The sequence below is a fragment of the Penicillium hispanicum genome (assembly GCF_028827665.1).
Source record: "Penicillium hispanicum strain IBT 35686 chromosome Unknown utg000003l_segment0_segment0, whole genome shotgun sequence".
Lineage (NCBI taxonomy): Eukaryota > Fungi > Ascomycota > Eurotiomycetes > Eurotiales > Aspergillaceae > Penicillium > Penicillium hispanicum.
Window position 1 is genome coordinate 3,081,713 of NW_026623195.1, and position 25,438 is coordinate 3,107,150.

Below are 25,438 nucleotides of genomic sequence, written 5' to 3' on the forward strand. Positions count from 1 at the left end.
TCTAAATACTAAATTAATTTTTAATAGATACTTTACTTAGCTAATTTAATCTAAAAGGTCTTAGATATATAAAAATAAATAGCTATTTTTAACAGTAATTTAGTTTAGTATATAGTAATTAATATATATTTATTACTTTTTACTAGATTTCTTTATAAAAATAATTAAAAAACCCTAAAAGCTTAAAAATAGCTATATAAGTCTTTTTATAAAAAAGATTATAATTTACTAGGCTTATTCCTTTAATTTTTCCTAGAATATTAGATATAAATTAATATTAATAAGAGCTTTTATATCTATATAAATCTTATAAATAATAAAACACTTTAAAGATATTTTATTAAAGAGTTTATCTTAAAAGATAAAGGAGTATTTCTAAATAAGTTTAGTTATATAGAGATTAATATAAATAATAAATATATCTCCTAGTTTATCTAGTTTTAAAGGCTTAATTATAATAAAATAGCTCTAAATTATTTTTTTCTTTAGTATTTATATAGTTTACTTTATAGATAAAAGATTTAGTATTTATAGACTACTATCTTATAATAGATATAGATTTATAATAGTATATATAATATAATAATAGCTTTTATAGTCCTATAAGATTATCTTTAGCAGTTTCTAGTTAAATAATAGTATTTTATTATAAAAAAAGTCTTAATTAATAATTAAATTATAATTAATAACTAATACTTAAGCCTTAATAAATCTTTACTAGCTTTTAATAAATATAAAGAGATAAATAAAATTAGATATAGAAAGATATTTACTATTAAGTAAGATTATAATAAAAGGGTTTTTTTAATTTTTAAATATAAACTATTAAATATATTTAGTCTAAAATATATAAAGATATAAATAAATAAATTATACCTATATCTATTAGTATCTATACTATAGCAGTTTTCGAGGTTTCCACTCTAATCTAGCCTTTATAGAATATTAAAAAGCTATATATAATATCTAGTAAAGCTAAAATATAGCTAATTTAATTAAGAATAAAATATTTTAGTAGTTTTAGATTTACTTTATTAGCTTTAAATAGATTTAAAAGGTTAGACCCCTTTAGATTAGATATAATTAAAGCCTTTTTAAAGTAACTAATAAAGGTTTTAGTATTATTTAGTTACTTTAATTTTTTAAATTAGCTACTATAAAAAGCGTTTAATTAAAAGATTTTTATATTTTCTAGCTAGTATAATAGTAATAATAAATATAGCTAAACCTTTTATAGTTATAGCACTAAAATAGTTTTTAGGGATTTTTTAATAGTTAGTTTCTTTTAAATATATTTATATATAAATCTCTATCTATATTAGTTATATTTTAATATATATAATTAGTAATTTTAGTCCCCTATTTAAAGCTAATAAAGTATTTAATAACTTCTATAAATATTTAGAGATAATAGAGATCCTTTACTTATTTCTTCTAGAGATATAGGTTTACACTATTATAAAGGTATTAAATAAATATTATCTTTAATATCTTAGGATTATATTTAATAAATACTTTATAAAACTCTATAGTATACTCTTAGAATAAATAGTTCCTTTAGTATATATTTTTAAATATCTCTTAATATTTCTTAGGGCCTTAATATTCTAAGAATTACTTTTTAATCTATATATAGTATTATTCCTATATAAAGAGTATAGTCCTATATCTATAATTAATAGTTTATTAAACTATATACTAGATATTAGTTACTTACTTAATTAACTATTTATTAGCTATAATAACTATATTAGGCCTTTTTAATAGTATATTAGTCTATTAAGCTAATTCTTAAAAGTAGTATTTATAGTTATCTAAATACTTTTATATAGAATCTTTATAGATTTATTTACTATAGTTATTAATTAAATAGATATTCTTAAAGAGGTTCTTCTTTATTAAAAGCTATATATTATTAAACTATAATCTCACTAATATAGATATAGGATTAGTTATAGCTAACAGTAAAATTAATATAGGTTAGTAGCCTTATTCTACTATAAATATAAATCCCTATAAAATTATATTTAAAGGATTTTCCTTATATTCTTAGTGCTAATATATCTCTTAAGCTATAAATATAATAGCTTTTATTTATATTTTAGGGTCTAGTAAAGTATTTAAGACCTTTAGTATACTATCTATAAATATATAGGGTAGTACTGTTAGTATATATTATAATTATAGCAGTAGGGGTCTTTTAGAATTTAGTAATAGATTAATAAAGCTAGTATTAGCACTAATAGATTAATTATTAATATTTATTTCTAATATTTTCTTAATTTAAAATATATAATTATATATAACAGAAAGTATAAATAAGTATATATAAATATATATATATCTTTATTTAAGAAAGAAAATTTCTTTACCCCCTATCTAGCTAATATATCCTTTTTTCCTTAGTTAGGACTAGTTAAGTCTATAGTTCTAAGGGATACTATCTATTTACCTCAGAGTTCACTAAGGGTCATTAGTAAATAAATTTTTTAGGGGTTATTAGGCCCTAGATCTATATAAAGGTAACTATATAGGAATATATAGTCCTATAAGAGAGTATCCTTACCTAAATAACTATAAAAGATTATTTATAACCATAATATACTACTAGATAAGATTTATAAAGTAGGAATAGTATAATATTTCTAAATTAAGGGGAAGAGTATTTAAGTACACAACTATACAGGAGTATATAGTTACCAAAGAAACCACTTATATAGGTCCTAGGTTCCTAGACCACAAAAGTATAAAATATTATTAAATAGCTAATACTAAAAAATCTTAAAAAGATATAGTAGTTTATAGGACTATATAACTATTACTAAAATTATATCTATAATTTTAGAAAAATTATAGTTAGATTTAATAAAATAATAAAAAAAAATAACTATTAAAAATAGAATAATAAAGCCTAAGAATTATTTAATAAACTAAAGTAATTATTTATAAAAGAAATAATATTAATAGTCTATAATCTAAAAAAAACTAATAATTATTAAAATAGATATATTAGATTATATATTAAAAATATAAATAACTTAACTAAGAGATAATAGAAAACTATAACTAATTATATTTTAGTCTAGGAAGATAATCTAAGTAAAGCTTAACTATAATATCTATAATAAAGAACTATTAGCTATAATATTAATATTTAAAATCTAAAAACTATATTTAGAAGGAGTAAAATATATTATAATAGTGAAATTAGATTATAAGAATTTAATATTTTTTATAATAATAAAAGAACTAATTTATAAATAAGCAAAATAAATAAAAGTTTTTATATAATATAATTATAGAATTAAATATTATAATAGTAAAAATAATAGCTAAATAGATATTTTAAATTAAAAACTAGACTATAAAGAAAAAACTAAAAAAATAATATTTATAATCTTAACTATAGATACTAAAAGAAATCTTATATATAATTATTAAATTCTTTTAGTAATTAGTAAAATTATAAATAATAAATAGATTAAAAAGATTAAAAAAATAACTAAAAATAATATAAAAATATAAGAAATCCTAGATATAGATCTAGAAGAAATAATTAAAAAATAAAATAAAAAAAAAATCTATATATTTTAAATATTAAAAAAAGAAATTATCTAATAATATTATAATATATTAATATATAGATATATAGGAATTAAAAAAATAATTAAATATATTTTATATAATTACTATTTTCTAAATATATATTAAAAAGTTTAGTAGTATATTATAATTTATAATATTTATTAATAAGATAAGCTAATAAAATATTAGCTATATAAAGAAATATAGAAAAATAAAGTATTAATATATCTATAAGAATAGATTATAATAGACTTTATTACTAAACTACTAAAATCTTAAAAATATAATATAATTATAGTTATTATAGATAAATTAACTAAATATATATATATAATCTTAATAATAAAAAAGATTATTATAGAAAAAATAGTAAATATTCTTTTATAATATATATTTATAAATTATAGGACTTTAAAAAAGATTATATTAGATAAAGATAAGCTATTTACTAATAAGATATAGTAATTATTTATAGATTAAATAGATATTAATTATAGACTTTTAATAGTTTATTATTTATAAATAAATAAATAAACAGAATAAATAAACTAAACACTAAAATAGTACCTATAATACTATATAAATTATTAATAAAATAACTAAATATAACTATTAATTATTATATAATTTATATATAATAATATAATATATTTAACTATAAAAGAATTATTATTTTATACTAACTATAGATATAATCTTTTATTAATTAGTAAACTATAAAATAATTATATAGTTATAGAATTAGTATAATTACTAATAACTAATATTTAGTAATTATATTTATAAATAATAAAAGATATTAAGTTTTTTAATCTATATATAAAAATATACTATAACTAAAACTATAAAGAGGGGCCTAACCTTAAAAAAGGGGAGAAAGTCTACTTACTATAATAAAATATTAAAATAAAATAACTAAATAAAAAGTTAGATTATAAGAAACTAAAACTATTTATAATTAAAGAAAAAATAAAACTAATTAATTACTACTTAAAACTACTAAAAAGTATAAAATATATTTATTTAATATTCTATATATTATTACTAAAATTAGTATTAAAAAATATATAAATTATTATTAATATTAAAATTAAAGAAGAAATAAAAGATAAATATAAAGTTAAAACTATTATAAAAAATAGCTAATTTAATAATTAGTAGTAATTCTTAATTAAATAAAAAAGGTATTTTACCTTGGAAAATATATAGAAACCTATTATAAATCTAAAAGGCTACTATTAACTAATTTAATAGTATTATTATAAAATAAAAAAGATACTTTAGAGATAGAAGCAAAGAAAATATTAAAATTAATATTAATTTAGTTTATAAAGCTTATTAGATTAATAAATATAATTAACTATATTAAAGTAAGACCTTTTAATATAGCTATAAAGATCCTATTAAGATTATAAATAGTAGATAGAGCAGACTTATTTATAGTATAAGCACTCTCTATAGGATAATCTTTTTAATAGATAGACTTAATATTCCTTTTTAAGATAATCTAACTTTTCTTTTTTATAATATTTAAGATCTTCTAGTTTAGAAATCTTTTTAAAATTATATACTATAAAATTATTAGTATATTTTTATAGTAAATATTTTTACTTTTAAAGATAAGAAAGTTTAGCTAATATTATCTACTATTATAGAAAGATAGCCTCCTCTTTTTCTTTAAGGGAATTTTAGTATCTAACTAAATAATACTATTTAGTATCAGAAAAAGTAGGGTTAAATATAGTATATTTTATATTACTATTACTTTTTATATAATTACTATAGTAATTAGAATAATTAAAATAGATATATATTTAATTAAAGTAAATATAATAGTTATAAGGAATAATAGACTAATAACCTTTATCCTTAATATAATAGGATAAAGTATTTTTATAAATAAAACCTTTAGAAGATATAGTTAAGATAATATAGTAGAAAAATCAGAAAAAGCAGAAATAGGGGTATATATTTATAAGATAGCTATACTTAAGAAATCTTTAGGATAAAGACCTAAAAGAAGGGGATAATATTATAGATCTAGTGTTAGTAACATACTAAAGTATAAAGATAGAGAAGTGATAACTAATTAACTTAGAAGTTATATAGAATAATCTTTAGACTATAATTAGGATAAGTGATAAATTATATAACTTAATCTATTAAGTAATAGAATTAGATCCTATTAAATAATAAGACCTAGTTTTATTAAGTGATATAATAGACTAAGTATATAGGAATACTTATTCACTAGTATATATTTAGTTCTTTATATTTAATCCTTTAAATTATTTAAGACTATCTCCTTTTACTGCACTAAGAGTAACTAGATTAGAATATAACTTATCCTTATTCTACTTTATATTACTTGATACCCTAACTAATATTTAACGGCCTTAGGAGCTTACTTAGAGATAAGCTATCCTTAAGTGACTGACTTAGTTAGCACCCCTGATTAATATACCTTTCGGGATAAACACCTTAAGGACTCTAGACCTATATAAGGCTAGGATAGCAGTAGTAACAGGAGATAGATAAGCTTAGAGGGACTATGGCTACTAAGATAAATATCACCTTTAAGGCAGCAAGGCTAACACAGCAGTAGACGATCAGCCAGTGTGTAACAACTATCACTTCCTACTATTATTAGATTATAGTTAATAATAGGGTATTAATTATTTTTTATCAACTTCACTTAAATCCTAAATTTAGCATTTAATATATCACACACTAGCTAATTATCCACTGCTATATTAGCCTTACTGCCTTAAAAGTAATACTTCTCTTAGTAGCTATAGTCCTTTTAAGTATACCTATCTTTTATCACTACTACTATACCAGCCTTATATAGGTTTAGAGTCTATAAAGTACTTATCCTAAAAGGTATATTAATTAAGGGTGCTGACTAAATTAGTCGCTTAGAGATAGTAATCCTTAAGTGAGCTCCTAAGGTCGTTAGATTATAGTTTAGGGTATCAAGTAATATAAAGTTAAACAAAGATAAGTTATATTTCCAATCTAGGTGTTCTAAGTGCAATAGTTTAATTGAACGCGAAGAACTAAATATATACTAGTGAATAAATGTCCTTATATATCCAGTCCATTATATCGCCCAATAAGACCAGGTCTTATCACTTGATAGGATCCGATCCTATCACCCAATACGTCGTCCTATCACTTAATAGGTTAAGTTATATGATTCGTCGTTTGTCTAAATCCCATTCTGAAGATTGTTCTATGTGACTTCTAAGTTGATTGGTTATCACTTCTCCATCTTTGTACCTTAGCGTGTTGCTGGCGCTAGGTCTGTAACAAGAGACAGGCAAGCTTAGAGGGACTATAGCTACCAAGAGAAGTACCACCTTTAAGGCAGCAAGGCTAACACAGCAGTGGACAATCGGCCAGTGCGTGACACTATCCTGATTGGATATGACTAAGTATGACTAACTTGATTAAGATTACACTTAAGTGTTCTTTTAGTTGAGTGGTCTACGAAGTCTGACATAGGGTTATAGAGTTAGTTCTATTAAATAGTGCGAGTACAAGCTGGATATAATATAGCCAGAAAATCGCGCAGATAGACTAGGTCTTATAATCAGCCTAAACTTATCGATCTAATCAGAGGTATTGTAGGGGCGTTTAAAGGGGGAACGAAGATAGGAAAACAGGAAGCGAATAGCGATAATAGAGCGACGCACTATAGATTTATATATTAGGGATATGAAGTCGCGAGGCGGTAACTGGATAAGCATACCTATTAGGGATTAACGTAACAGCTAAACCATATTAGGTGGGCACTAAACCACAGCGGGCGGCAGTAGGGGCGGATGCCAAACTGGGATCAGGAAGTTGCCGTTTCCGGCGGCGGCGACCCAAATCGATTTTCTACTAATTATAATAGATTTTTACCTATTAAAAAGTAACTAAGAATAAATTAGCTAACTAATATACTAAAGAAGCTACCTAGAAGTATCTTAACCCCTAAAACCCCTAAAACTAATATATCCTTCTTACTATAATGTTATAGACCTAGCGTTGATAACACGCTAAGGCATGAAAATAGAGGAACAATAACCAATAAACTTAGAAGTCATATAAAGAAACCTTTAGGCTATAATCTAAATAAATAGTAAATTATATAATTTAACTTATTAAATAATAAGGTAATATAGTAGATAATAAAATTAAATCCTATTAAATAAGAAAACCTAGTTTTATTAAATAATATAATAGACTAGATATATAAAAACAGTCTTTACTATATATATTTAGTTTTTTATATTTAATTTATTTATTATTACTTAAAATATCTAGATTAGAATATAATTTATTCCTAATTAACTTTATATTAATTAATACCTAATTAATATCTAATAACCTTAAAAGCTTACCTAATAATAGTGATCCCTAAATAACTGATTTAGTCAGTATCCTTAATTAATACACCTTTCAGATAAATATCTTACAGACTCTGAGTATATATAAGACCAGATAGGTAGTGGCAATAAGAGATAGGTAAGCTTAGAGGGACTATAGCTACCAAGATAAGTATCATCTTTAAGGCAGTAAGGCTAACACAGCAGTGGACGATTGGCCAGTGTATAACATATAATAGCTAAATACTATATCTAGGGGAAATAAATAGGATTTAAAGAGATTAATAAATAAAATAAAAGACTAGATAGCTAATAAAATAGCTAATTAAGGTATTAATAAAGAAAATATTAAACTACTAATCTAGCTAATATAAAGTAATATTATTAGTTATAATATAGCTTTAAACTAGATATACTATGCTAATAGCTTACCTAAAGAAAATCAGCTATTAAGAGACTAAGTAATATAAATATAGCTTAGTCAATAAAACTATAGATTATATCCTAATAATATACCCTTAGTATATAAATAAATAAGTAACTATATAGTAGGCTCTATTTAAATAAGAAGTAACTATTAATCTTAGCTATAATAAGCTACTATTATAATATATAGTAGTACTAGTAATAGCTAAATGTATTATTAAAATAAGGACCCTAAAGTAGTTTCTAGTAATAGATACTATAGCTATAAATAAATAAGAAATAGAAAGGAATAATTAGCAGAGTAATATAATAAAAATAGAAGGGTATATAGAATAGAAGGATAGAACTAAGTCTCCTATACTCCCTTAATTACCAATAGATATAGAATCGGCTAATATAGTATAGAAGTGGTATATAGATACTAAGAGATAAATAAGGGTAATCTAAAGATAACCTAAGAGTAGGAAAGGCAGTAGAAGAGCTATAGTAGCAAAGATACTATTAATAATATAGTGCTAGTAATACTTTTTAATAGTAGATATAACTATAGGGACTTAGTGGGCAGTAAACAGTTAACTCTCTTTTTACTATTTCCTTTATTGATTCAATTCTACTATACTTTACTATATATAATAGGCTGGTTAACCACTTCCACGCTATAGGCAGGCCTATAGCACTCCTATATAGCAGAATATATCATAGCGAGCTACAACAGGAATAAGAATTCATCATCATCATTATCATCATATCTCAGGTTTATTATATATATTAATAAAGGTATTTATATTAATCTAAAAAAAAGTAAAAGCTATTTATATATAGAAAGCTCTATAAATAGTCTATAATATATAGGGATTTTTAGGATTTATTAATTTTTATTAATTATTTATCTTTTAATTTATTATCTTATTAACCTTATTAATAAATTTAATAAAAAAAGATATTCTATTTTACTAGAATAATAAGTATTAATATGCTTTTATTAAATTAAAAAAGTTATTTATATCTATACTAATATTATTATACTTTAAAAAAGACCAAAAGATAATTATTAGAACTAATATATTAAGATAAATAACTAAAAGAGTACTATCTTAGTATTAGAATAATAATAACTTAGTTTTATATATATTGATCTTATATAAATTCCCTTTTACTAAGTTAAATTATAAGATCTTTAATAAAAAGCTATTTATAATTATATATATCTGATAAGAATAGAGGCTAGAGTTAAAGATGATCCTATAATTTACTATTATTATAGACTATAAAAATCGTTATTATTTTACTTAAATATAATATCTTAATAAATAATAGATATATTAGGTAGATCTAATAAATACGTTTAATTTTAATCTTTTTTATTAGCTAAAGAAGTATATATTATAACTAAATACCCTATCTTAATATAGATTAGATAGACTATAAGATATTATTAATAAAAAGCTATTAAATTACTTCTAGAAACTCTTTAAAAATATATTAATTTATATAATCTAAATAAGGCCTAAGCTAACTATAATAAAAAAGCCTATATAGATTTTATAAAGGACATCTTAATATTTAATAAACTAATAATATAGGAAGAATAGTAATAGATATAGAGAACTAATAGTATCTATTAAGCCTATTTAGAAGTATTATAGAAAAGAGACTAATAAATTACCATTAAAATAAAAGTAAAAATAAGCCTATCTAAGTACTATCTAGATAAATATAGTCTATTATACTTCTAATAATATATATAAATTCTAGATAATAAGCACTTATAGATAGGAATTATTTAAAAGGTTTATAACTCTTATATTATTAGCTATCTAGAGTAGGATATAACCTATATAATATTATTTTAATAATTCTTTTAGCTAAATACTATAAAGGATATATAATAATTCCTATAGAACAATATAATCTATAGAAGAAATATAGTATAGTATAATATAAAGTATAGTTTATTAAAACTATTACTAATTCTTTAGTAAATCTAAGCTAAAATATTAATAGATTTTATTATAGATCTTTTATTAATAAAAAAAGATAGAGTAATAAATCTATTAATTATTATAGATTAATTAATAAAAAATATAATTTTAATAAAGATATAAGAGATTACTTTAGAGTAAATTATATAAGTTTTTATAGTATATTTCTATATATACTATAGTCTTCTTTTAGTAATAATAAATAATTAAGAACTATAGTTTATAGGCACTTTTTAGTAAATAATATATAAAAAGCTATTAATTTGGCAATAATTATTAATAGCTTTCTATCTATAAACTAATGAAATAATAGAATAAGTAAATTAAGAGGTTAAATAGATAATATAAATATTTATAATATACATATATAGGATAATTAATTAAGTCTTCTATCTATTACTTTAGTAGTAATTAATAACAAAATACTATATCTATAGGGTTATTACCTTTTTTCTTTATATGTAGCTATTATATTAACCCCTTAGCTATTAAAAAAATAACTATTAATATTCTCTAAGATATTATATTAGCCTATATGAATAAAGCATTTATAAATTAACTATAAAAAGCTATTAATTAAGCTTAGTTAGTTATTATAATTATATAAAAAAGATAGTAAAAATAGTTAAATTAATCCTAGTAAATAGCACTAATTTATTATAAAGGGGATAAAGTATAGCCAAATTTATAAAATATATATATTTAGTGCTTATTACCCTGACCCATTTCCTCTGCTTACCTGCATCCTAGCCGTATTCAGCGCCACTCGATTGATCGCTGATACGCTATACGGATAAATAATTTAAATCACTACAATCGATTATGACGCGATGCCTGAGTAGCGAGGCAGGTCACCTGCTATGAGATTATCCCTTAGCTCTATTCTCTCCTTCCCCTCTCTAGTGCACCCCGTGTCTGCGCTTTTGTCTGCTTCTTTAGGCTCGATTATATATAGTCGTCGTTTCTCTGTTCTTTCTCTTCTTCGGCTGGATAGTCTGATCTTGCACTTGATACAGATCTTCCACACTATCAGATTATTTCAACGTGAGAATGACATCCAGCAATTGCAAGTCCAGTTATCCAATATACCAAAAATACCAAGATATATGATCATCCACATCACTACACCGTGAAGGCGTTATAAACCACTTTTTTAGAAGCCACCAACGCCCCTCACCCGCTTCACCGCACCAACCACTCCTTTAGCCCAGCTAAAATGCCCCGGATCAGTACCGATAGAATTCTCAGGAATCTCGCCAGTCGATGGATCATGCCAGCAGCCATCCTCGGTGCTCGCCGCACCGTACTTGGCCGTGTTCTGGTTATTGTCGATTGCCTCGCGCCATGTTTTGCAGACCAACCTCGAGTCAATGAGGACATTGATTTCCTGGCTGTGGAAGAAGGACTGCGTATCCAGATTGCCATTCCCTGGACCGGTCAGTTGGTCGATCGTCCAATGATCAAGGCTGGATGCGGTCTTACCTTGGATGGCGATCTGCTCATCCACAATCATCAACTTGATGTGACAGCTGCGCTTCTTGAATGAGTTGTGGATGGGCCGGGTTTGGTCTTTACCCACGTAGTAGAAGACGTCCAGGCGAGATTTCTCGTCCTCGGTTTCGAGGGTGTTGTACAGTCTGTTTGCGATCATTTCATTCGTCCCGTTCTGGAAGGGCAGCAGTTCACCGGCGTCGTTGTAGCCGAGACATAGGTAGCAGGAAACGGATATTCCGCGGCGGACAGCATTTAGGAGGGGCTCTAAGAGAGGTTCTGCGTTCATGTTCGGGGTCTGCAGGAAGATCGACTGCTGTGCGTTGTTGATGGCCGAGATCCAAGCGGCATTCTGGGGTGTGTGGACGCTGTTGTGATTTGGGGCTTTGGGACGATTTAGCACATTCCTCTTCTCCGGAAATGCAAGGTCCTACCTCCATATGGCTCTCGGTTGACCATTGCCATGGGTACGGGCTCGTGGTAAGGCAGCGTGATGTAGGGGTGCATCTTGTTTTGCTGGTCAGACTCGGGCGCGTCGCCAGTAGTCTCCGGTTGAATCGTCGTGTCTGTAACGCGTGAGTGAGAGTCTGATAATTGATCGGAATCGACACTTACTCAGATGGCGTGTCACAGCCTGGGTTGGGGTTTCTTCCCCGCGGGGACTGACGCTGTTGTTAACACGTTCGGTCTCACCCTGGAGAGTCTCATCGTAGTGTTCAGACTTGGTCGTATGCTCTGCGAGATCATGCGCTACTGCATCCGTCAATAATTCCATCTCCTGATTTGCATGACACGGAATGGGGGCATTCGCAGCTGGTGAGCTCAAAAGTGGCAACGGAGGAGCCAAAGGCTTTCCCCATGATAGCAAAGCGGAATCGTAGAATCCATCGACAATGGGACCCTCGATATGAGCCAACATCTCGAGGTTGTCATTGTCCTGGATGTTACTGCTCTGAAGCAAGGCGATCTGGCGATCAATGACCGTGAACTTGGAGTGGAAAGTGCCAAAGACCGGCCGGTGGAAATTAATCACTTCGAGATCGACATTGGGGATTTCTTTGGGTGAAGGTAACCGTACTTTCCCACCGCTGTATTGATCTTCAGGGACAGTGAGACGGTTCTCCATCACCTGGAGAATGTCAGAATGGATCTCCGAACGTGCGATTCGGAAGACAGACCTGACGAGGATCCCCACGATCATAGACCATCTTCATGATTATCTTCTCGCCTCGTTCCCCGGCTCTTCTCGACAATTCGCGAATCGCATTGGTCACTAGCGTCGATGCCTCAGAATGGATCCAAAAGTTGGTGCCCAAGAAAACCTCGTGTTTCGCGCGCGCAATGCAGTTGGCGAGATGGCGACAAAGATCGGGCAGCGGAGCGATAATGGTAAGAGGGACAACACCAGTGCTGCCCATCACCGGGGGTGATACCATGCCGGAGATTGGTTTCTTCTCGAGGGAGCATAATGCGTCATGATAGACCTGGTGCAAGACTTATAAGCCTCGGTTTTCCATCAATTGGGACGGATCGACGTACCTGAAGAAATAATTTGCTAGGCTCTGCTGCTCCCCAGTTCCCGCAGGCATGCACCCTTTGCAATGCGTCTTTCTTTTCGAATTCAGCCACCTCATCCTCGTGACCATCATTTGTGCGATGAAAGTGGTGGTGGTGGTGATCGTATAAAGTGTCGAAAACCTCCCCGGGAGTCTGCGACGGATCCCGTGCCAGCTCCGAGGTTACAGTGCGTGGCTCTTTGCACTGCTGATACAGCTTCCACGACAGCATAGTTTGGCAATGGCAGTCTGCGCCTGGTGATTGATAATAAATCGCAAAAATCCCAACCGCCAAAAGGAGTCCCAAAGCTGCCCCGAGTAACTGGCAAAAATAATTGAGTAGACGGATTGCAATGACCCATAGGTCGTTCATAGCTAGTGCCACGGTCAGTCTGGTGACGTAGAAGCCAGGGTGGCCAGTAGGAAATAATTATGGGAACTGATAACTGATGTTTGACGTTAAGCCCCATAGGGCTGCATGGCGCGAGATTGGGGGGCCGAATGATAAATGTGGATGCCTACTAGCTGGATGCATACATTGTACAGTATAAGGATCTAGCTCAGCCCTGTTTGCTTGCTTTCGCTCCTGGGCGACGTCATATCCTCCCCACTTTCTCTGGAATCCACGAAAGGCGTGGATTAATGAGTTCATCTCCAGCTGCGCAAACTTGTCTTTGTTCATAGATGCAGCCACTCGTGACTGGGAACAAAGGAATGCATAATGGAATCAATAGTAATTCCAACTTGACATTTCGATTTTTGTCTGTCTAGACATTGGGACTAATAATAGCAGGAGCTAGCCACGTCACTAGGTCAGAACTATCCCGATAGAGCAAGTTGCGAGAGCCAGAAAAAAACCCCTTCGGCCCTTCGGCGCCCGGGGAGTAGATGACGTAGTGGTCCCCACTAAAGCTTAGCAAGGCTTGTTTACACGGAGACGACACTCTGAGTATTTAATGCTAAAGATGAACACATTTTCCACGACTGGTTATTTCTCAATATGCCAAGTGGTCAATTACCAGCAGCCTTGAGACAAAGAAAAAGCTTACTATAAGCAGCGTCGTCTGTTTCCTCTGCAGTGCCGTAAGACGCCCGAACAGAGTTCTGCATTATTGGGGAAACGGTTTAGCATATCATCGTAAACCAGAAATACGCCCTACCTTGAGTTTGAGAATTATGCATTATTGGGCTCATACCGGATTGAATCGCCGTAGGTCGACGCAAATGCTATACTAGCTATGTAGCTACATTAGGCCGACGTGGAAAGTACTATTCTAGAGAATAATGGCGATCGAACCAAAGCAGATTGAACGAACCGGTGAGCTCGACTTCTGTGGTTATATGGTTATATTCTGTGCTGCACATGGACAGGCTAGAACACGTCTATTTTACACCAAGGCAAGTCAGAAGGATGATCCTCGGTGCCAGGTGTCTTAGGCCATGGAAAGACTGCTTACTTTCTCATCGCTAGACCCTCGTATCTCTGTCATCAATAATTCGAGCCGGGTACATGTCGGAAAAATTAACCAGGGATCTATCAGCCGGGTGGGAATTGAGCCCGCAGTTAGCCTATAGTGCAAAACTATTAATGCATCATGAGAGTCTATGTTTAAGACAGCCGAGCGATCCGAGTGCAAGTTGATGCAACTGATATGGTCATTAACACGGGGACGGGGCACCTGTCATTCAATGCAGCAAGCCCCTCGGGTAGCCTCCTGAAATATTTACGGGACATGTGTTACGGTTGCAATGACTATGTGCGCTATTTATATTGAGCCTGGGCCATCGATCCTAGATAGAATCGATATAGTGGTCTTTTGGCTGAATGGCAAGGCGCGTGCCTAGGGGTACCTTAACAACTTGTCTCCCTGTGACTATAGAGTATTGATGGGACTAGCACGAAAGTGGGGTTGGCCTTTCATTGATTCGTGGCGGAGTTCAAGCTCAACTACTACTTACTATCTTGGTCGAATTTTGCTGACATGTGAGGCTCTGTACTCCCTCGGGAGACACACCTAGTTCTATATGGAGCAGTTCGTAACCCTCTGGAGATCAATATGACATCTTGATTTGCTACATATTCTTGGCTTCATAACTATCAGAAGGTGGCTGAGATGGCGGTTGCAGCCTACTCTCTTACTGGTCATTCAAATGAGCGTGCTTTGTGCTCGTGTCGGAAAAGGCGCGCGCCTATCTTGATGGTCGAAGACAATGCCTCCCGTTTTCTAAAAGCGGTCCCACGAAGCCGTCTCCTTGACTGTCGGTGGACTATGTTCATTTTCGAGGGTATGCAGTTTATGTCAACGAGTAACTAGTTTCTCTATGTTGTCGGGGTGTTGCGACCATGTCCACAGACCCTGGAAAGCGAGAAAAGCCTAGTATAGGGTGAGATTACCACAAATAGCATGTCACAGTCTTAGGCGCTTACGCTCGCCATCCAACCCCGCTTCTTGACAGGACAGCGAAATATAAAACTAGGCAACGATGCAGCGCAAATTCCGAGTCCTTCCCTGTCACCTCGTCCAATATCCAACTGAATCAATCTGTATTCGATATGATACGCCTGCTCTGACTTATGCCCGGATTCATCTCTAATAACGCACAGCGTTCCATGTCCTCTGGTCGAAAAGGCAATTGTCCGGTTTGCAAACACATGAACGCCGTGCACACTTTCGAAGAATGTAAGGTGAAAGGCTGCCGAAATGAATGGAGTTATTGCCAAGCTACTGGAAGATGGTCGTTATGTGGAGTGTGTTTTGATCATCCAGGAGGTGTACCAGGAGGGACAGAGCCAGGAGGCTTCATCAGGGACGGAAGATCATGCCAGGCCTCGTCGGGACAGGATCCGGCAAAGAATTGAAGAGGCAAAAGACCCCATCACCCGAAGCTGTTGAATTTATACTGACAGCTTGCATCCAGCAGAATCATCCGAAGGCTCAATTTCAGATTGCCACTGCTGGATACGACTGATTTTTATGGCCGTTGGTTTCCATCTCCACGTCAGACGAGCTAGAACTGCTGGTGTCATATCGTGCCTGCCTTCTCAGCAGAATTTCTAGCCATTCATGATTCCAAATGTCCCTTTCTTCAGGCCTGATACCGTCGGTGAAAAATGTCCATGAAAAAACACTGCGGGTGGAGAGCTCGGAGAATTCCTCGTTAAATGTGTCGTCATCCAACTGCTGGGTTGCCGGACCAAAGGCTGACATGATAGACGAAAATGCGCGGCCGAGTTGGGAGAACGCTGCAACTAGCCGTCTATGTATAGCGGAAAGAGATGATCGAGGAAGAAGACACACGATGACCAACCCACCAGGCAGAAGCAGGCCACTGAACTGCTTTATTGGGAATTAGCAATCAATGGAAAGATGAGTTCAATAAACACCATTCTTACCCTCGACCTGCGCAGTCGAATAAGTGAAAGCCCAGCCACTCCCAAGATCATTTGATAAAGTCTCTGCGCTGAAAAGAAAGTGCTTCTCGCTGGTTGATGTGTAATTCCGTAGTCACACAGATGCTGGCTCTTCTCGCATTTCCAGTTCCACGAATGATATTCTAGACGATGATTACATGATAAATGTAGCCGAACCTCAAGAGAAGTATCTTTAAGGCTGACCCATCCAAAGGGGGGGTAAGGGGAGATCGGGGGTTCCCCGTAGACAGTGGACTCATTATCGGTAGCAAACAAGATCCGGAATTCATCTTCTCGGGGAATCATTTCCAGGCCTTCTTGTATATGGATCGGTACTCGGCGGTGACTGGCAGGGACCATGAATGACTGAGGAGATGCTGTCCACGCAACCGCCTCGAGGCATGCTGCGGGTATGACATAGACTTGATAAATCTGAAACACTTGGGGTAACAAGCCAGTGATCGCTGCACCAAGCCACAGTGGAGCCACATTCGGTCGACGAACTGACATCGCTGACACGATCGTATGGTATTCCTTTGACTGGAGAAAGGGGGGAAACACCTCATGTAACGGTGGATTGAGCCACTGACTGGCTAAATTGCAAGGAATACCGGGCTCCCAGAAGCTCCCAAAAAGACATGATGTGATCAGCCCTGAAGTGCCAGAGAGTACCATGTAATGAGAGAGTTCGGAGATACTGGGTATTTGGGAACCGTATTGTTGCTCGGTGTTCCGGCAAAGCACTGGGCCTTTGGTAGGCATAGGCAAGGTGACGCGGGCACCAAAGCGATTAGGCTCCGGCAGCGTAAGTGCAGCTGCAAAAGCCCACGCCAACTGATCAAAACAATCGTGGACCCTTGCGAAGCTGATGAGATATTCCTGGGCCTTGGATGATGAAGCTGGTTCATTGGAATGCCCTAAGGCGAGATCAGTAGGGTGAGATAGCCAGAATGGGCTACTGTTTAGATGAAATTCCCATACGGAGTAGTAGTCTCGGTTCTCGCGTCTAAGCGTTGCACTCCATCCACGCCCAGCGGCAAGAACGGCAGCCCACCATCTGATCTCAGCATGATTGTTGCTTCCTATCTCTAGGCGAAAGCCATCGCTGGCTGAATTATTCACCCTCTTGTCAGAAAATGCTGTGCAGTCGGTATAAACGAGCTTGTCGTTTGATGATGTTCGTCGTAGCTCAATCAAACGGGCTGAGACGACATATGACCAGCCGAGGACGAGGATAGCGAGGTAGTTGCCTCGCGCATCTGGGGCTAGAGACGACTGAAAGATGGGCAATTTTGAGGCATTTACTGACAGGTCACCAGTGTTTGGAGATGATGAGCCGACATAGACGCGTCGCGGCACGGCCTCCTTTATAGGAGGTAGTCCACATCTCTCTCTTGAGCTCTTATCCGACGGGACTGACCATTTGGAGAATCCCTCCAGTGACAAGTCACTTTCGGCAAGCTCAGCTGCATTAGAGGAACTTCTGGGAATTGAGGGGGTGTTGTTCAAAAGGGCCTTCATATTGCAGCAGGAATCCGGCAACCCAGGCAAGTACCGGGCGGAGGAGAGTAAAGAATGCCATGTTGAACGTGAACGGGCCAATACCATGGATGAGTGATGGCTGCCAGGGCGTAGGGCATCTTGGATGGAAGCCATGGGACACGATCAAACCGATGGGCGACATTCACTTTAGGGATGTTGGCGAGTCCTAATGCCAATCTCGGAGGCCGGAGTTCAGAACATCCGGAGCGGGAGAAAGTAGTATATGTCTGTCTGCCCTCATCCTTTATATTTCTTTTTCTCGTTTTCTCTTTTTTTTTTTCTCTCACTCTTTCCATGTACCCAACATTCCCTATATGCTCTGTTTCCTTCTCTCTAGTCCACGCCATTTCTTCTGGCCCATCACCGCACTCGATTGGCATATGTTGTATGTACACAGTGATGGGATCTGGTTCGTGTCCTAGATCCCACAGGGCTGTGTCGCTCTGATATCACCGTCCCTCCCACACGGCAATCAAACCTTCGTCTTGATCACCAACCCGGCCCTCATGAATCGCACGACAATAAGAATCAGCCCAGCGACGCACCCGGCCACGCCTCCATAAACCCACAGCCCCGTCCAATCGAGCGGATCGCTCTTTCCAAGCACCGCACCACCACTGGGCCCGCCAATCAGCAGACCCAGGCCGCCGATCGCAAAGCCCTGCCCAATGCGCGTGCCGATCATGGACTTGTTCTCGGTAAGCATGCGGAAGCACACCGGAGGCAGGGCGACCACAACGCCGCTGAAGAAGCCGGTGACGATGGCCTCGACAATCATGCCGGCCTCGTTGTGCACGCCAAGCATACATAGCACAGTGACACCCAGAAGCAGTGTGATGGGGACCATAGTGTTGAAGACGCCGATGCGGTCAGACAGCGCGTTCGGCGCGATACGACCCAGCACCGACCCGGCGTTGAAGATGGCGGCCATGTAGAACGCCATCGAGGAATCGGTGAAGCCCCGGTTCTCCGGGTAGAAGGAGATGTAGAAGATGAGGATGGCGTTGCCGATGAAGAGGATGACCACGCTCAGCGTGAAGACCATGAAGGGGGCGTCGGTGAACGCGGTCCAGTCGATGATCGCCCGCGGCTTGGGCGCGCGCACTCGCACCCGCATCACGGCCAGCGGCAGGATGAAGGTGGCCAGAGCGATGAAGCCGATGCAGCGCACTGCCCAGGGGAAACCAATTTGAGAGATCAGCCGGTAGAGTGCGATTGGGTAGATGATGCCGCCGAGCGACGAGCCAGATGAGGCGATGCCGACGGCCAGCCCTATGCGCGTGCTGAACCAGGTCGGGATCAGCGAGACGGTGGGCGTGAAGAGGAGGCCGCCGCCGATGCCGATGCAGAAGGCCTGTGCTAGTAATGCTTGCCAGTACTGTGTGCACAGGGAGAGCATCATGAGACCGAAGACGACCATGAAGCTGCCAGTGATGAGCAGCAGGCGCAGGTGGCCCCGGTCGTAGATCGGACCGGCGACGAGACCAGTCAGTTGGAGGAGGAAGCATTGGATGGAGCCAATCCAGGAGATGTTGGAGGAAGATGCCTCAAAGAGTTCGCCGCTCTCGTAGTAGGTTTGGAAGACGGCGAATGTGTTGATCATGCCCCATGTGTTGAAGAAGAGCATGAAACCCGCGGCGACTTGGAGCCATGCAACCAATCCACCATTAGGCGGAGGTCCAGGAATACTTGGAGCTTCAGGAGGTATGGGTGGCTTCTCGTCGGTCGCGAAGGTATTATCGTGGTTGTCGCGATCCATCAGTCTCTCTTCCTTGGGCGAGTGGTCGACGGCTGATTGAGAAGCCATGCTTGGCACTTCTATGAAAAGCCACTGATCCGTCTAGGGAGTTGCTTAGGTTGGCCATGTCGGGCACAGAGATGGGTATTTAAACAGGAGGATGGAAAGCATCTGAAATGAGGACGTGTTTTCCGCCGAAGCGGGCGAAACCAGGCGAGGCGTAGGTGAGACTTGCTCTTGTCCGCCGGGCGGGAGATCGGCCAAACAATCGACAGCCTTTCGTCCGTCGCGGCGGAATTAATCGAATCCAGTCTTATCTCCACGGCCTCCGTCAATCTCGGATATCGGCCAAGCATCATTCCTCTACCATCGGTAGTTAACGAAATGTCAAAGCGGCAGACTCCATGACGAAAAGCCACGCACCGCCCGCGCATTTCCGCCGTCGCGGCGATTTAACTCCGTCCTCCATGCATATTCCTACTCCTGTCATCCGCAAATCCATCGCTCAACCCTCCTAGCAGTTGCGAGACGAGTCACTCATCTCAGCACCGATGAATGACGCGACGGACGAAGAGTCAACAGCACCACTCCACCCAGAACCATCGGCCAAGCGCAGGAGGGTTCGCAAAGGGACGCGGTCCTGCTGGGAATGTAAGCGACGAAAGATCCGATGCATATTCTCATCCCCGGACGATGTCTCTTGTATTGGCTGCCAGCAGCGGCGCGCTCCATGTGTCAGCCAGCATATGCCCGAGGACTTGTCTCCGGCGAAAAAAGGCAGCCGACATCTTGGTGAGCGCATCGCAAAAGTCGAGGACTTTATAAAGAACTACGTTGCTGGCAATGCTGGTGACTCGGCAAGCCAGACTGAAGAAGGGGCGCAGAAAGAGAGACGACGGTTGGATTCGAGTGCTCGAGGTCTTGCGAAGGATTCAGCTCTTGCGCCGCACTCGGGGGGTATATCAGGACGAGCCAACCCTGAGCGATCTGCACTCCATCACCTGCTGGCGACTTTTTTGACTGAGCGTGATGCCAAGGTTCTGCTCAGTGCGAGCTCCAAATCGTCGCTTTACACTGAGCTGGTCAACACTCAGCCGCATAGCAAGCTGACACTCGAGTCGCTTGCTGCGTCATACCCTGCACCGGAGCTTGCTGGGCCCAACACCCATCCGGTCCTGCTGGCCAGGCAAATGCTCATGTTTGCAATTACCTTGCAGAGCCCGTGTGGGGAGAGGGTCTGTGGTCTCTCGGAGCCACAAGGCGTCCTGATGCGTCGTTTGATGACAGCTGCAACGACATCAGTGATAACCAAGGAGGAGATGTATGGGACTGTTGAAGGTTTGGTGTGTATCATGCTAGAGGGTGTCTTTGAGGTCAACTCTGGCAACCTCCGACGAGGTTGGGCAGTCTATCGCAGAGCGATGACCGTGGCCCAATTGATGGGCCTTCACCGTTCTCCCATCCCGCCCCTGAAGCACATCGACCCGGAGAGTAAAGCAGACCCGAAATTCATGTGGTTCCGCATCGTATACATGGATCGTTATCTCAGCTTGCTTCTCGGTCTCCCCCAAGGTACAACTGATCGAAGTATGGGAGCCACGTCGGCCCTGCAGCATGAACCACCTCTCGGTAAATTCGAGCGACAACTCACCGTCATTGCATCTGATATATTGGAACGCAACGAAAGCTCCTTTGTTGCGAGCGCAACTACCACGACCCGATCGATCGATTCGGAGCTATTGAGACTGTCTCAGAGTATGCCAGCCAGCTTTTGGCGGCCGGTCAATTTTCATAACCTCACTATCGGATCACCGGAGACACTGCTCGAGACCGTCCGTCTGGCATCCCAGGTCTACTACTATGGCTTGTTAATCCAGCTCCACCTACCCTATATGATGAATAGGGTCGGCGACCATGCCGAGCACGAGTACTCAAAAGTCACTTCTGTGAATGCTAGCCGGGAGATCATAACCCGCTTCATCGCCCACCGCACATTCAACCCAATGTCCTCCTGCTCGCGGCCCGTAGATTTCTTCGCTTTCTTAGCAGGAATGACGCTTCTCCTCGCACATCTCGACGCTCATCGACATCCAGAATCCCCCAACTTCCTGGCTCACCAGCGCTCGAGTGACCGCGCCATGCTCGACCAAGCGCTGGAGCGAATGGATGCAATCAGTAAGATGAACAAGGACGCGACCACCCGCAAGAGCGCCGAGTTAATCACACGCCTCCTCGATATCGAGGCCGATGCCGCCAAGGGAAGCATCTACACCACGAACACCGTCCCAGAAGCAGACCAGGATGCCGCCGAGGGTGTCGAGGACAAGCGTGACGAGCTTCGTCTGCATATTCCGTATCTCGGAGTCGTGAAGATCGCGCGCGAGAATCCCATTTCTTGCGAACGTTTCAACGCGGGATTGGGATCAGATCCTATATCATCGTCGAGCATCGCGTTCCCACCGGGGGTGTTAGTACCCGGCGCATCGAACGAGGCGCTTGCGCCTCTGTCCCATGCAACACTGGCGGAGGAGTTACACCCGCCGTCACAACGGCAGAATGCGCCGTTGCAAATGTGGGAGTACAATGCGCAGTCGAGCCGGCAATGGCCCACCCCTACTCAGGGTGACAGTGGTCTGGAACCACATATGCGACTCCCTGGCATCACGGCCAGTGTCGATGACTGGGCTTTTCAGGGGGTCGATATGGCATTCTTTGATAGTTTAATGAAAGGAATGCCCGGCGTGGATGACGAGGATGAGAGTAGTATAGTGCACGGCTAAATACTTGAATAGTACGTAGATACAACACCAAATCGCATATTCATGGTTTCTCGTGCCCAATTTGCAATATCGCGAATGTATTTGGTTCTTGCCAATGGGGAGTAGCCCAGAAATTCAACTCACGCCATCTCCATTATTGGGGGGGTTTTTTTTTTTTCTTTTTCTTTTTTCTTTTCTTTTTTCTTTTCTTTTCTTTCTTTCTTTCTTTTTTTTTTACGAATTCCACCATATCGGAAACACGAGACAAGGCCCCCTCAAAGTCGTCAAGCCTACATCGAGCCGAGAGAACGAAATGGACGAGGCATAGTTTTATTCATGTCAGGCATATACGACACAACCGCGCCGCTGTTCAAGTCTAAACCGTCATATGTACGCACAAATGCAAACGTGTCCAACATGAAAAAGAATACGAACCAAGCGCCGATGACGGGCAGTCATATCGCACAATTATGGATAAAAGGAGAAGAGGTGTTCGAATAGTTCAACGAGTCGTGACATCGTCCCAAAATCAAAACAGCGACAAGAACAACTGTACGCCTGCAACTAGCAGCAGCAGGGTCGAGACGCTCGTCACAGCCATACCGTGCACAGCGGCGGAGGCTTGACCGCAGCAGGTGCGGTTGTAGGTGACGTTGTTCATTTCAGCGGCAACTTCAAAGACGGAGCCGTTGAAGTTGCCGTAGTTGTAGTAGTCGACCAATAGGAAGTTGGGTGGGCGATCCCACATAGCTGCAGTCGAGTTAGTTTGATCCGGCACGAGAGGGGGAAAGTAGCTTCCGGGGTAATTGGAACTGACCGGTGCAGTTGTGCGCCATGAGACCCAGACTGCCGTAGTCAGAGACGCCATTGGTGGTCTGGATTTCGGCCGTATTGGGGATCAGCAGGCTGAAAGAGCCCAGACTGAGCTCCAGGTTGAGGTTGTGGTTGGCCATGTACATGCGCCCCTTGGCATCCTGGGTGGACAGACCCGGCGGTCGCTGCTCCGTGCAGGGGAACTCGCGATCCGTCGGGGAGAATGGGGTCTCCCATATTTGAGAGAACTCATCCAGGAGCCAGGGGACGGCGGTCTGGTTGGCCTGGTAGTCCATGAAGAAGACGACCCGCTTGTTGGAGAGGATCATCTCCGACAGCGTGGGCCAGTCCTCCAGACCCATCGGGATCTTCGGCGGGCGGTATACGTAAGGCAACAGACCAGACTGCTCGACCGGACCCGTGAAGTTCCCCGGCGCGACGTAGTCGGAGTTGCCCATCAAGATCGTCACCACCTCGTAGTGGTTCTTGGCCACCCATTGGGTCACCTCGGCAAGGTAGGCTTCGAGCGTGCCGACGTTGAGGATCTGACAGGAGCTATGACAGAGTGTCATTGTGCCATTCTGGTTGTGGACTTGGAATTGCACTGCGGGTGAAACAGACACAGAGTCAGCGGGGCACGGCAATTGATCATCTAGGACCGGGGCTGGTACGTACGCATGCGAACTCCGTCATTTAGCTGGTCGGTCACGGTCAAATCCTGGTTGGCGGCAGCATTGCCTTTGCGCACGAACGGGCTGTTGTGCGCAGCAACCATGGTGATGTTGGAGTACTTCCGCTGGCAGAACTCGACATAGTTATTGCACGGGCGGGTGTTGATCACCGGCGTCGCGGTCGCCGTGCTGGTCGTACTAGCGGTCGCGTTCATGCTGCTGTTTCCCAGGGTGGTGGTGCCGGCGCCTCCGACGAGCACAGTCAGTGAGTCCGAGGTGGTGGTGGTGAGGACCGTCTGGTTGCTAGTGGTCGTCGCCGAGGTGTTGCCAGTAATGCTCGAGCTGACCAGGACGGAGGCATCACCATCGCTGAGCGTGAGGGTGGTACTATAGACCTGATAGGAGCCCGACGGCATGGCCACGGAGCTGGGATCGCTGACCGTGGATGCATCTGACAGAGCCAGAGACGACGAGGTCGAGCTTGACAAGGTGGACGAATCAGTAGTGGTGGTGTCGTCGGCGCCCAGGGCCCCTCCTGCGAGGAGGGCGAGCACTAGTGAAGACCACCTCATGGCGATTGAGTTGGAGAGAACTCTCCGTGGGGAAGCAGAAAGATATCGGTCACAGCAGGTTGGGATCTCGGGTTCCGCCACGACCCTGGTGACCAAAACCTAGTGGTGCTAGTTCTGGTTTCCCCGAATGGTGCCAGTGGCTGGGCCAGGGTCTCAGTGGAGACTGGCACAGCCGTGAATGACGTTGCCTACCGGCGTTGCTGGGTCGATGGGCCAATTGACGCTGCAGAATCTGCAGATCCACCCAGCTGCGCAAAGAGGTAGGAGTGTGGCATCACAACGAATTGTGGCTGTCACCGACGGTCAATTGACGCGTAACTTGGTAGGACTATGAGTGCCATGTCCTGCTGGTCAATGAGCACCTTCGACATAGTATTGCACCCTGCCTTACGTGCAATTAGCCTTGCATGGCCATTGATGCGCATGATCGGCATGGCTAGAAATCAGCTAGCGGCAAGCCACTGACGATCGCACGGAAGCTGGTGGTTCTTGGTGGTTCAGGGATGTGCAAGTGG

At 38.7% G+C, this 25,438-nt stretch overlaps 5 protein-coding genes across 5 annotated transcripts; 1 reads left to right on the top strand and 4 right to left on the bottom strand.

The window, feature by feature from the left end:
- Nucleotides 1-11,522: 11,522 nt before the first annotated feature.
- N7459_003588 (IQ calmodulin-binding motif protein) lies at nt 11,523-13,789 on the bottom strand (the record flags this gene model as incomplete). The annotated part of the gene is made up of 6 exons (XM_056942772.1): nt 11,523-11,797; nt 11,852-12,244; nt 12,295-12,426; nt 12,476-12,989; nt 13,039-13,344; nt 13,400-13,789. 6 exons carry the CDS (start codon nt 13,787-13,789, stop codon nt 11,523-11,525), a joined length of 2,010 nt encoding a protein of 669 aa, XP_056802655.1.
- A 2,569-nt stretch (nt 13,790-16,358) lies between these two features.
- N7459_003589 (uncharacterized protein) lies at nt 16,359-18,349 on the bottom strand (the record flags this gene model as incomplete). Its single annotated transcript, XM_056942773.1, has 2 exons — nt 16,359-16,754; nt 17,006-18,349. The coding sequence occupies 2 exons, from the start codon at nt 18,347-18,349 to the stop codon at nt 16,359-16,361; spliced, it is 1,740 nt and encodes a 579-aa protein (XP_056802656.1).
- A 493-nt stretch (nt 18,350-18,842) lies between these two features.
- On the bottom strand, nt 18,843-20,177 carry N7459_003590 (uncharacterized protein; the record flags this gene model as incomplete). Its single annotated transcript, XM_056942774.1, has 1 exon — nt 18,843-20,177. One exon carries the CDS (start codon nt 20,175-20,177, stop codon nt 18,843-18,845), a length of 1,335 nt encoding a protein of 444 aa, XP_056802657.1.
- A 482-nt stretch (nt 20,178-20,659) lies between these two features.
- Nucleotides 20,660-22,888, top strand: N7459_003591 (uncharacterized protein; the record flags this gene model as incomplete). Its single annotated transcript, XM_056942775.1, has 1 exon — nt 20,660-22,888. The coding sequence occupies one exon, from the start codon at nt 20,660-20,662 to the stop codon at nt 22,886-22,888; it is 2,229 nt and encodes a 742-aa protein (XP_056802658.1).
- Nucleotides 22,889-23,396: 508 nt separating this feature from the next.
- On the bottom strand, nt 23,397-24,923 carry N7459_003592 (PI-PLC domain-containing protein; the record flags this gene model as incomplete). The annotated part of the gene is made up of 3 exons (XM_056942776.1): nt 23,397-23,617; nt 23,685-24,284; nt 24,356-24,923. The coding sequence occupies 3 exons, from the start codon at nt 24,921-24,923 to the stop codon at nt 23,397-23,399; spliced, it is 1,389 nt and encodes a 462-aa protein (XP_056802659.1).
- Nucleotides 24,924-25,438: the final 515 nt, after the last annotated feature.